This window comes from Pan troglodytes, chromosome 3 (assembly GCF_028858775.2).
Source record: "Pan troglodytes isolate AG18354 chromosome 3, NHGRI_mPanTro3-v2.0_pri, whole genome shotgun sequence".
In the NCBI taxonomy this organism is placed as follows: domain Eukaryota; kingdom Metazoa; phylum Chordata; class Mammalia; order Primates; family Hominidae; genus Pan; species Pan troglodytes.
The window spans coordinates 40434008-40446272 of NC_072401.2; the positions used below are offsets into that span (position 1 = coordinate 40434008).

The 12265-nt window shown below is 37.7% G+C and overlaps 1 protein-coding gene across 6 annotated transcripts in view; it reads left to right on the forward strand.

The window, feature by feature from the left end:
- Positions 1 to 12265, forward strand: part of N4BP2 (NEDD4 binding protein 2) — a 100126-nt gene that overhangs the window by 50102 nt on the left and 37759 nt on the right. For all 6 annotated transcript variants that reach the window (XR_010156297.1, XM_009447528.5, XM_063808736.1 and 3 more), the window contains 4 exons: positions 297 to 421; positions 5482 to 5570; positions 6829 to 6905; positions 11265 to 11420. Coding sequence is in view for 5 of the 6 variants with exons in the window: in XM_009447528.5 (XP_009445803.4) it covers positions 297 to 421; positions 5482 to 5570; positions 6829 to 6905; positions 11265 to 11420 (447 nt within the window). In the remaining variant the exon portion in view is untranslated. The remainder of the gene's footprint in view (positions 1 to 296; positions 422 to 5481; positions 5571 to 6828; positions 6906 to 11264; positions 11421 to 12265) is intronic.

The following is a 12265-nucleotide window of genomic DNA, read 5'->3' on the forward strand; positions in this document are numbered from 1 at the left end:
AGTGGCGCAATCTCAGCTCACTGCAACCTCTGCCTCCTGGGTTCTAGCAATTCTCATGCCTCAGCCTCCCTAGTAGCTGGGACTATAGGCGCATGCCACCATACCTGGCTAATTTTTGTATGTTTAGTAGAGATGGGATTTCACCATGTTGGCCAGGCTGGCCTTGAACTCCTGGCCTCAAGTGATCCACAAAATGATAGTACTTGAATAATTTATTTTGTTTATGACTTTGGAAAAATTAGGAGAGAAAATTTAGAAGAAAAGGTAATGAAAATTATTTCATTTATCTTTCACAGGACTTTGCAAGAGGATAATCCAAGTGGAGTCATTCTTAGTACTGATGATTATTTTTATATAAATGGACAGTACCAGTTTGATGTAAAGTACTTAGGAGAAGCACATGAATGGAACCAGAATCGTGGTAAGAACAGATAATCAGATTCTGGGTAACGTTATGAGTAATACAAAGAAAAAATTCACTTAGTATTTGTTTGTGTGTTTGTTTTTGTTTTTTGAGACAGGGTCTCGCTGTGTTGCACAGGCTAGAGTGCAGTGGCATGATCTTGGCTCACTGCAGCCTTGACTTCTGGGTTCAGGTGATCCTCCCACCTTAGCCTCCCAAGTAGCTGGGACCACAGATGTGCCACCATGCCTGGCTAATTTTTGTATTTTTTGTTGTCCAGCCTGGTCTTGAACTCCTGGGCTCAAGCAATCTGCCTCTCTTAGCCTCCCAAAGTGCTGAGTTTGCAGAAGTGAGCCACTGTGCCCAGTTAAATTGGCTTAGTATTTTTTTTTTTTCGAGATGGAGTCTCACTTTGTGCCCAGGCTGTAGTACAGTGGTGCAATCTGGGTTCACTGCAACCTCTGCCTCCTGGGTTCAAGTGATTCTTCTGCCTCAGCTTCCTGAGTAGCTGGGATTACAGGTACATGCCACCGCACCTGGCTAATTTTTGTATTTTTTATAGAGACGGGGTTTCCCCGTGTTGGCCAGGCTGGTCTCGAACTCCTGACCTTAGGTGGTCCGCCTGCCTTGGCCTCCCAAAGTGCTGAGATTACAGGTGTGAGCCACCGTGCGTGGCCTATAACTGTATAGTATATATAAAATTTTAACTGTCATTAACATTAATTCTTATGTTACATAGTAAGAGGTGAGTTTATTTCATAGGGTGGTTATAAGGATTCAAAGAGTTAATTTTTGTAAGGTACTTAGAATATTGTGTGGCATATTTAAGTTATCAGTAGGGATCTTTTGAGAAGTAAATCTAATTTTCTGCTTGGGTCTCAGAATAGCTGTAAGGAAATTGCAGTTGTTTCCTGTGTATCTTTTTTTTTTTTTTTGACACAGTATCTTGCTCTGTCGCCCTGGCTGCAGTGCAGTGGTGTGATCTCGGCTCACTGCAACCTCCGCCTCCCACGTTTAAGGGATTCTCATCCTCAGCCTCCCAGCCTGAGTAGTTGGGACTATAGGTGTGTGACACCATGCCTGGCTAATTTTTGTATTTTTAGTAGAGACGGGGTTTTGCCACATTGGCCAGGGCCAGGCTTGTCTCAAACTCCTGGCCTGAAGTGGTCTGCCTAACTCGGCCTCTGAAAGTCCTGGGATTACAGGTTTGAGCCACCATGCCCAGCCTGGTTACTGCTTTCTAAAATGGAATTTGAACAACCAGAAATGGAATTTGACCAGTTAACCACTGGTTTTCCTTAGATTGGGTTACTCTTTTTTTTTTGAGACAAAGTCTTGCTTTGTTGCCCAGGCTGGAGCGCAGTGGCGTGATCTCGGCTCAGTGCAACCTCTGCCTCCCAGGTTCAAGCGATTCTCCTGCCTCAGCCTCCCCCTGAGTAGCTGGGATTACAGGCGCGTCCACCATGCCTGGCTAATTTTTGTATTTTTAGTAGAGACAGGATTTCACCATGTTGGCCAGGCTGGTCTTGAACACCTGACCTTGTGATTCACCTGCCTCGGCCTCCCAAAGTGCTGGGATTACAGGCATGAGCCACTACGCCTGGCGATTGGTTTACTTTTTATGGAAGATAGTGTGAGAATAAAAACGACTCTCTAAACTGAATCTGTGGGGACATCATAGGTAAAAATTTAGTTTCCTTGCTAGTGTAACTGTCTATTCAGTGAAGATAGTTTTATCATTAAATGTTTATTTGCATAGTTTGAATTTTCTATGGAGAATCTTATTAAGATATAGGGACTGTATTTTCCTCAGTTTTTTTTTTTTTTTGGAAACAGAGTCCTGCTCTGTTGCCAGGCTGGAGTGCGGTGGCGTGATCTTGGCTCACTGCAATGTCTGCCTCCCGGGTTTAAGCGATTCTCCTGCCTCAGCCTCCTGAGTAGCTGGGACTACAGGCATATGCCACCACGCCCAGCTAATTTTTGCATTTTTAGTAGAGACAGGGTTTCACCATGTTGGCCAGGATGGTCTCGATCTCTTAACTTTGTGATCCACCTATCTCAGCCTCCCGAAGTGCTGGGATTACAGACATGAGCCACCGCACCTGGCCCTCAGTCTTTTATGATAAGTGTACTGTAAAGGTGATTCTTGGGTTTGCCATCTTCAGACATTGTTAAATTTTTATATATTCTTTTTTGAAGTAAAGATTAAGAATTCAGGAATCTGAAAATGCCAACATAACTAAAACCAAAGGAGGCAGTATGATTTGGTGATGAAGATCACCCTTGGATTCACCAGTTACTAGCTATATGATCTTGTGCAATTTACTTATACTTTCCAAGGCCCAGTGTCCCCTTTGTAAAAGGGAATAATAATACTTAACTCCCAGGATTGTCGTGAAAGTTAAATGAAGGTGAAAAGTGTTAACATTGGCTGGGCGCGGTGGCTCATGCCTGTAATTGCAGCACTTTGGGAGGCTTAGGCAGATGGATCACCTGAGGTCAGGAGTTTGAGACCACCCTGGCTAACATGGCGTTACCCCATCTCTACTAAAAATACAAAAATTAACCGGGCATGGTGGTGCACACCTATAGTCCCAGCTACTTGAGAGGCTGAGGCAGGAGAATTGCTTGAACCTGGGAGGCGGAGGTTTCAGTGAGTCAGGATCCCACTACTGCACTCCAGCCTGGGTGACAGAGCAAGACTCTGTCTCAAAAAAAAAAAAGTGTTAGCATGGTTCAGCATGCCCTTATAACAGCAACAATAATATATGTTAATAGGCGGAATTCATTTTAAAACTGCTTTGTTAAGACAAAATTCATGTGCCATACAAATCATCCATTTAAATTGTATAATTCAGTAGTTTTTAGAACTTAATATTCAGGGCTGTGCATTCGTTAATACACTCTATTTAATTTGGCTTTGCTGCAACTTTTAGAACACGCTAAATTTTAGAACATTTTTATCATCTCAGAAAGATTCTGTACCTATTAGCAGTCACTCTTCATTTCTTTCCAGTCTGTGTTTTGTCCCTATAGATAATTTGCCTATTCCGGACATTTCCTACAACATGTGGACTTTTGTGATTGGCTTCTTTCACTTAGTATAATGTTTTCAAGCTTCATCCATGTTGTAGCATGTGTTTCATTCCTTTTTATGGATGAGTAAGATTCCACTGGGTGGATATATCACATTTTATTAATCTATTCATCAGTTAATAGACATTTGAGTTGTTTTCACTTTTTGGCTATTAAGAACAGTGCTGCTATAAACAAATACACATGTCTATGTCTAACCTTTTTAGGAACTGCCATGCTGTTTTCCAAAGCAATCATACCTTCTTATGTTCCTCTAATAATTTATGAGGGTTTCAACTTTTCTACATCCTCACCAACACTTGTTATTGTCCGTTTTTTTGATTATTCCTATTCTGGTAGGTGTGAAGTGGTATCTCATTGTGGTTTCAATTTGCTTTTCTCTGATGGCTAATGATGTGGAACATCTTTTTGTGTGTTTGTTGGCCATTTGTATATCTTCTCTGGAGAAATGTCTATTCATATTTGCTCTGTCACTTAGACTGGAGTGCAGTGGCACGATCTTGGCTCATTGCAACCTCTGCCTCCTGGGTTCAAGTGATTCTTGTGCCTCAGCCTCCTGAGTAGCTGGGATTACAGGTGCAAGCCACTACGCCCGGCTAATTTTTGTATTTTTAGTAGAGACGGGGTTTCACTGTGTTGGCCAGGATGGTCTCGAACTCCTAACCTCAGGTGATCCGCCCGCCTCAGTATCCCAAAGTGCTGAGATCATAGGTGTGAGGTACTGTGCCCAGCCTCCTTTGCCCATTTTTAAATTGGTTCTTTGTTTCTTCATTAGTGAGTTGTTAGAGACTGGGCAGAACTTTGAAAACTTCCAAATAAATTACTTGTAAGACTTACTTGTTGTGGTACATCATTAATTTCCTGTTTGGTCTAATTCCTTTGGAAGAAAGGTAAGAAAATCCCTTGTGCAATGGTGTATTATAATGTTTTCTTTATTTCAGATCATTACATTGTGTGTGTGTAAATTTGTCCATTTGTTTTTGTTGTTTGTTTTTAAACTTTATTTTTGAATATTAGATATATGGAAAAGTTGCAGAGATACTATGGAAAGCTTCTGTATACCCTTCACTCATTTATCCTTCATGTTAACATCTAATATAACGAGGATACATTTGTCAAAACTAAGAAATTGGTTTATTATTATTAACTAAACTCAAGACTATAGTTTGATTTTAATTTTTCTACTCAAGGTCTTTCTCTCTTACTTGACAGTCTTAATATGTGGGGTTTTTTTGAGACGGAGTCTTACTCTGTCACCCAGGCTGGAGTACAATGGCGTGGTCTCAGCTCACTGCAACCTCCGCATACTGGGTTCAAGTGATTCTGCCGTCTCAGCCTCCCAAGTAGTTGGGACTACAGGTGCGTGCCACCACACCTGGCTAATTTTTGTATTTTTAGTAGAGACGGGGTTTCAATATGTTGGCCAGGTTGGTCTCGAACTCCTGACCTCATGATCCGCCTGACTTGGCCTCCCAAAGTGCTGGGATTACAGGCATGAGCCACCGCGCCCGGCCTTGTTTTGTATTTTTTAGGCAGAGTCTTACTCTGTTGCCCAGGCTGGAGTGCAGTGGCCTGATCTTGGCTCACTGCAACATCTGCCTCCTGGTTTCAAGTGATTCTCTTATCTCAGCCTCCTGAGTAGCTGGGACTACAGGTGGGCACCACCACACCCAAATAATTTTTGTATTTTTAGTAGAGATGGGATTTCACCATGTTGGCCAGGCTGGTCTCGAACTCCTGGCCTCAAGTGATCTGCCTGCTTTGGCTTCCCAAAGTGCTGGGATTATGGGCATGAGCCACCATGCCCAGCCAACCCATACTTACTTAATTTTTATGTCCTCAAAGGGATATTTAGAAGTTGAGCAGTGAGTAAAATTAGCACATCATGATTTTCAAATTATGAAAAGATCAGATTTTTTGAAAATCATAATACTTAGTATTGTTGTTTAAAAAATGATTTTTAATTATGTTATGTTTTTCAGCAAAAGAAGCATTTGAGAAGAAGATATCTCCTATAATTATAGATAATACAAACCTACAGGCATGGGAAATGAAACCATATGTTGCTTTGGTTAGTACCATAAGTTGTCATAAGTTTATAACAGTTTGTATGCAATTATTGGGGAACATTAATTATGAAAGTGAATCTGAAGCACTTAAGAATCTCAGAACCTTGGATAGTCTGTAAATGAGCTTTCATTGGTGTTCAGCAAAATGAGGAAATTAGGCCATTTAGCTGAGTTTTTCCATAAAGTTAAAGTTTTAAATTCTGAAATTCAATTTTTGAACTCTAAGATTGTTTTGTTTTTTGGGGTCTTTTATGAAAAGGTAGTGGTACTAAATTATAATTTTATTTTTTTGTTTGTACATATGTTATATATATTTATTTCCTTTTCCTCATACTTGGCAGAATCAAAATTTGTTGGTCCTTTGTTTTTCCCTAAATTTCTTTTGAAATTTTGCTGTTCTGAGAAATTCAGCATTCTGTAAACTCAGCTATTTTCTCTGAATTTGCCAGATTTCTTTTAATGTTTAAGTCCTTTGCCTTTACCTGACCTATACCTAATCCTCTTCTTGCCCTTCTTGCTCTTTTTTGCCCACCTTTTTTTGTTGTTGTTGAGATGGAGTTTTGCTCTTGTTGCCCAGGCTGGAGGGCAATGGCGTGATCTCGGCTTACTGCAACCTCTGCCTCCTGGGTTCAATCGATTCTCCTGCCTCAGAAACTGAGAAACTGGGATTACAGGTGCCCGCCACCACGCCCAGCTAATTGTTTGTATTTTTAGTATAGACAGGATTTCACCATGGTGGCCAGGCTGGTCTTGAACTCCTGACCTCAGTTAATCCACCAACCTCGGCCTCTCAAAGTGTTGGGATTACAGGCGTGAGCCACCATGTCTGGCCGAAAATTCTTTATTTTCCTGTCTTAACATTTTTTTTTAAGAACATTCTGTCATTAGCACATGTAGAATTTAAATATTACTGTGTAGTATTTTCATCTTGTGGTTATGCCTTCACTTATTTAGTCAGTTCTATATTAATAGCCACGTAGTTATTTGTATTCTTTTGCTGTTACAAATACTGGAAAACTGGCTATCCTGGCATATATCTAATGTATGTATTATATAAATAAATGCTCTTATATAAGTATTTATCAGTAGCATAAATTTCTAATAGTTAATTGCTGGGTTAAAGTGATTGTATATTTTGCCATTTTAACACACTCATCAAGATTAGATAATCTACGTTTTACATGCTATATATTTGGAAACAATAATTTTGATTTCTTGGAAATACCTATTTTAAAATGTTTTTGTCTTTGTTGTATGTAGTCTCAGAAACACAAATATAAAGTCCTTTTTCGGGAACCAGACACATGGTGGAAGTTTAAACCAAAGGAACTTGCAAGGTAAAACTTGGAGGCTACCTAACATGCTTTTTATATAACGACAGACAGACAAGGTCCGTTTAGATTTTTCCCCTTGTAAATGATGAATGAATTGATTAGATTGTAACTTAATTTCTATTGCTTACGGCTTTTTGTCCAGTTTTATGAAGAGTTTCTTTGTGTTTCTAAAATTGAGTTAATTTACAGTAAAAATTCCCCTTGTATTATATACTCAGTATCTTACTACCTTTTTTGAGTTTTATTTATTTGTTTATTTATTTAAATATAGAGACAGGGTCTTGCCATGTTACCCAGGCTGGTCTTGAACTCCTGGCCTCAAGCGATCCTCCTGCCTCTGCCTCCCAAAGTGCTGGGACCACAGGTGTGAGCCACCATGCCCAGCCTGTACTTTATTACTTTGAATCATATGTTAATATCTAAAGCTAGAACAGACCCTAGGATTTGGCACACCTGAACTATGTGCTACTGGGAGGGGCGAATTGTCGTAGCTGCTTAGTGATTTAGAGCACTGGAAGGTGGTACGCATATAGAGATGGAAAAGGTAGCAAATATCCAGCTGTCCAGATATCTCACTCCATGCCTGCCTCCCACTATGGCTATACTTTTTTCTTTATTCAATTGCTTGACTTGAATAAAAATGTTAGTCAAGGCATGGACGTACAGTGTGTTTTGCTTTGTGTTCTATACTTCCACAGAGATAGCCCTAACGTCATTTTGGTTAGGCTATTTTTTTTTTTCTTGGCAATTTCAACTAACTTTAGTACTAAAGGACAACCTAATTTTAGTATATTCACAGTGTTGTGTGATCATCACCCCTATGTAATTTCAGAACTTTTCCATTTCCTCCAAAGAAGCCCTATGCCTACAAGCAGTTACTCTAGTTCCCCCCTCCTCTTGGCAACCACTAATGTGTGTTCTGTATTTATGGGTTTTCCTGTTGCGTATACTGCATATAAATGGAACATACAATATGTGGCTGTTTGTGTCTGGCATCTTTTCACTTAGCATAATGTTTTTAAGGCTCATCCATGTTGTAGCATGTGTCACTACTTCCTTTTCATTTCCTTTTGATAGATTACTGAGTTTGGTTTTCTGATATTTCATTTAGGATTTTTGCATCTTTATAAATAAATGAGATTGACCTACAGTTTTTTTATTCCTTGACTTGTCTTGCCTGACAGTGATATCATAGTTTTAGGATCATGAAATTAATTGGGAAGTATCTCCTCTTTTCTTCTTTTCTAGGTTTATCTAAGTTTGAATGTTAGAATTTACTTTAAAAATTCTTTGGATCTGATGTTTTCTTTGTGAGAATGTTTAGTTGGAATTTTTCCATTATAGCAACGTTTCCAAATTTATTAAGACTATTAAAGCAATTATAGTAGTCTCTTACTGTTTACACGTCTACTGTGTTAGCAGTTAAGTTCCCTCCTGCAATCTTAGTATGTTTATATTATCTTCCTTCTTTTTTCTTTGTTATTCTCATCAGAGATCAGATTAGCCTTTTCAGATAAACAAGTCTCAGCTTTATTTGAACTCCATCGTAAGTTTTCTAATGTTTAATTAATTTCTGCTTCTCATTATTCTACCTTTATTGCTTTCAAAAATCAATTTTGCTTTTTTTATTCTCTTGTGTTTTAAACTTCTCTACTTGAAGGTTTAGGTCATTTTCTAATATGACATTTGATGTTAAAATTTCCCTATGTATGCCAGGTGTGGTGGCTCCTGCCTGTGATCCCAGTACTTTGGGAAGCTGAAGCAGGAGGATTTCTTGAGCCCAGGAGTTTGAGACTAGTCTGGGCAACAGAGTGGGACCCTGACTCTACAAAAAATAAAAAAATTAGCTGGGTATGGTGGCGTTCGCCTGTGGTCCCAGGTACTCGGATGCTGAGGTGGCAGGATTGCTGTAGCCTGGGAGGTCGAGGCTGTGATGAACTGTGATTGTGCCATTGCACTCCAGCCTAGGCAACAGAGCGAGACTCTGTCTCCCAATAAAATAAAATTTTGATATGTATTATTTTAGCTGCTCTCAGAATTTTAATATATAATACTTTATTTTTGTCTTATTTAGTTATTTTCTAGTTTGCATTATGATTAATTTCATTCTTTAACTCTTGGGTTATGTAGTACTGTGTTTTTAAATTTCTGAACAGATGAGTGTTTTGTCTTTTATAAAAATTGGTTTTCACCTTAACTACAGTAGGTCAGGTTGTGTAGTTTGTATTTTTCACTGACATTTATAAGATTTTTTTGGCCTAGTTAAGTGTTGATTTTTTATACATTTCATATTTGCTTGATAAGAATGTACATGATTACAATGTGTTAATATATCCATTAAATCATGCTTATTGTTACTCATATCTCCTGTATTTGAGAGATGAATGTTGAAATCTCCCTTTATTATGTTGAACTTGTGGTTTCTCTTTATAATTCTGCTTATGTTTGCTTTACATATTTGGAGGGTAGTTTTTGAAATGTATACAAGCTTAAGATTTTTATATCACCCTAATTAATTGAACCTTTTATTATTTTCTAGTGATTTTCTTTTGTCTTTAGTAGTGATTTTTGTTGTAAAGTGTAATTTGTCTAATATTGATAGACCTACATCAGCTTCCTTTTAGTTAGTATTTGTTACTTCTTTTTTCATACTTTTACTTTGAATATTTTTATGTTCGATGTATCTCTTGTAAGCATGATGGCTGGATTTTTCGAAATCCACTCTGTCCACCTTGACTTTTAACTGATAAACTTAGTTCTTTTATGGTTATTTTGGTTATTCATATAATTGATCTTGTTTCTTAGAATTATTCATATAATTGATCTTGTCTCATTCTGTGCTTTTTGTTTATCTCGCCTTTTCTGTGATTGTTCTTCTATTATAGAAAATGATGTAGTTGGATTTTTTTCCTATCATGCCTTATTTAAAATTTTTAAAATTGTTTCCAAATTTTTGTATTAAATTTTTTTCTTCTCTACTAATTTGGAAATTGTGCAGACTTTAAATCTAAAGTCAAACCATTTTCTTGGCTTTCCTCCTCACGCATACGAAGACTTTAAAACATTTTAATTCTGACACTTGCCTCCCTCTCAATTTACATGCTCTCATTGTCCAGAATATACAGGTAGTGTTTATTTTCACTTATTCATCTAGTTATTGCTTTCTGCTTCATTTTTTTCTTGCATCATATACCTTTCATCTGGGAATTGCCTTCTGCCTGATGTTCATCTTTGAGAATTTTCTTTACAGTAAGGGTCTGCTTGGTGTCAAATTCTTTTTTTAAAATCTGCAGATCTTTTTATTGCCCTCATTCTTGTAAGATACTTTTGCTGGATATGTATATTCTATACTGACAGTTATTTTCTGTTGTTGAAGATAACACTTCACTCCCTTCTGACTTACATTATTATTGTTGTTAAGTCATCTGTCATTCTAATTGTTTCTTTGTAGATAACTAGTTTTAAAATGATTTTTTAAAATTTCTGGTTGCTTTTAATATCTCTTTGTCTTTGGTGAATGACAATTTCAGTACTATGTTTCTAGTTATGGATTTCTTATTTTTTTTATCTTGTTTGGCATTTGTTGGCTTCTGAAATTAAGGGATTGGTGTTTTTCATCAGTTCTGGAAAATTCTCAGCATTTTTCTTTACATTGCTTCCGTCCCATGCATTCTCTTCTCTTTCCGGGACTTAGATTAGATGTATACTAGAACTTTTGGCTCTGGCTCCTATGACTCTTAACCTCTCTTTCATATTTTCTATCTCTTTGCTTCTCTGTGATCTGAAACCAGACAAGATCGAGGTAGGTAAATATGAAAGCCAGATTTGCCCAACTGGCAAATGCATATATTATCCCTGGGATCCAGTCACAAAGCCTTGAATTCAACCCAAGACAGGAAAGTTGCAATTGAGATGTTTTCATTAAGACCAAACCTTTGAGGGGCTAAAGCATAACATCTGGCCTCCTGGCAGGTATAAACCTAGATGCTGTGTGAAAGTACTCCGAGTTGAAGGCCTCAGAATTCTCATATATTAAGTTCAACCAAATATGAGCTTATAATAAAAAACATTTTTGAAAAAGGCACCATGAGTGAAAACACAAACAACTAACTTCATATTTGAACATCTAGAAACTTCAAATACTAGAATTTTTTTTCTTTGTTTGAACTTAAGTGTATAATTTAAGAAATCCTTAATAAAATGAAAATTAGAATCAAATTGTATATATTGTGGTCACAATAAAGCAGCTTTGATATTCTTATCTATTAGAAATATATTATTGTTTTCCTAGACATATGTTCTGATTTTTAAAAACTTAATTATCAATATTCCTTCAACCCTTTTTTCCCCTGGAATTTTCAGGCGTAACATTCATGGGGTAAGCAAAGAAAAAATAACAAGAATGTTGGAACATTATCAACGTTTTGTTTCAGTGCCAATAATTATGAGTTCTTCGGTTCCAGAGAAAATTGAACGTATTGAGTTGTGTGCATATTCTTGTGAGGATAGAAGCACTAGGTAGGTTAAAATGCCTTATGTACAAAATTCAATTTGAAATATAATTTTTAAAAGGTATAATTTTGGAGCTTGTGGAATCATTGCTGATAAACTTTAAAAATAAGGTGGACTTGGCTGGGTGTGGTGGCTCATACCTGTAATCCCAGCAGTTTGGGAGGCCGAGGCAGGTGGATCACCTGAGGTCAGGAGTTCGAGACCAGCCTGACCAACATGGAGAAACCTGTCTCCACTAAAAGTACAAAATTAGCCTGGCTGGTGGCGCATGCCTGCAATCTCAGCTGCTTGGGAGGCTGAGGTAGGAGAATTGCTTGAACCCTGGAGGCAGAGGTTGCGGTGAGCTGAGGTTGCGGTGAGCCGAGATTGCGCCATTGCATTCCACCCTGGGCAACAAGAGCAAAACTCCATTTCAAAAAATAAATAAATAAATAAGGTGGACTTTTGTTATTTTTAAGGATTTACTTATAGTCTTACCTGTGGTGGGATATATGTAGTTATCAAGAGAAGTACAAATTCATATGAGAGATGACATGACAGTTCTTTTATTGTCCTCAGAGTTTTGAGTCCGTGATTATGCTATGAATTCTCCTGCCAGTTTTACTTGACGCTTGCTGCTAATCCAGTATTTCCCTTATCTTCTCGCTGTTATTATTTTGTATCCACTCAAATCACTTCTTAATTTCCTTAAGTTTTAATGAAAATACTCTTTCAAGCTAGTGTTATAAAAATTATTAACAGTACACTTTTACCAAGTAATACAAGTCATGGCCTTCTGACAATTTGCAATCCAAGGTAGCACTGATTCTGTTTAGCAACGAAGACACATAAACAATTGAATAAATAAAAAC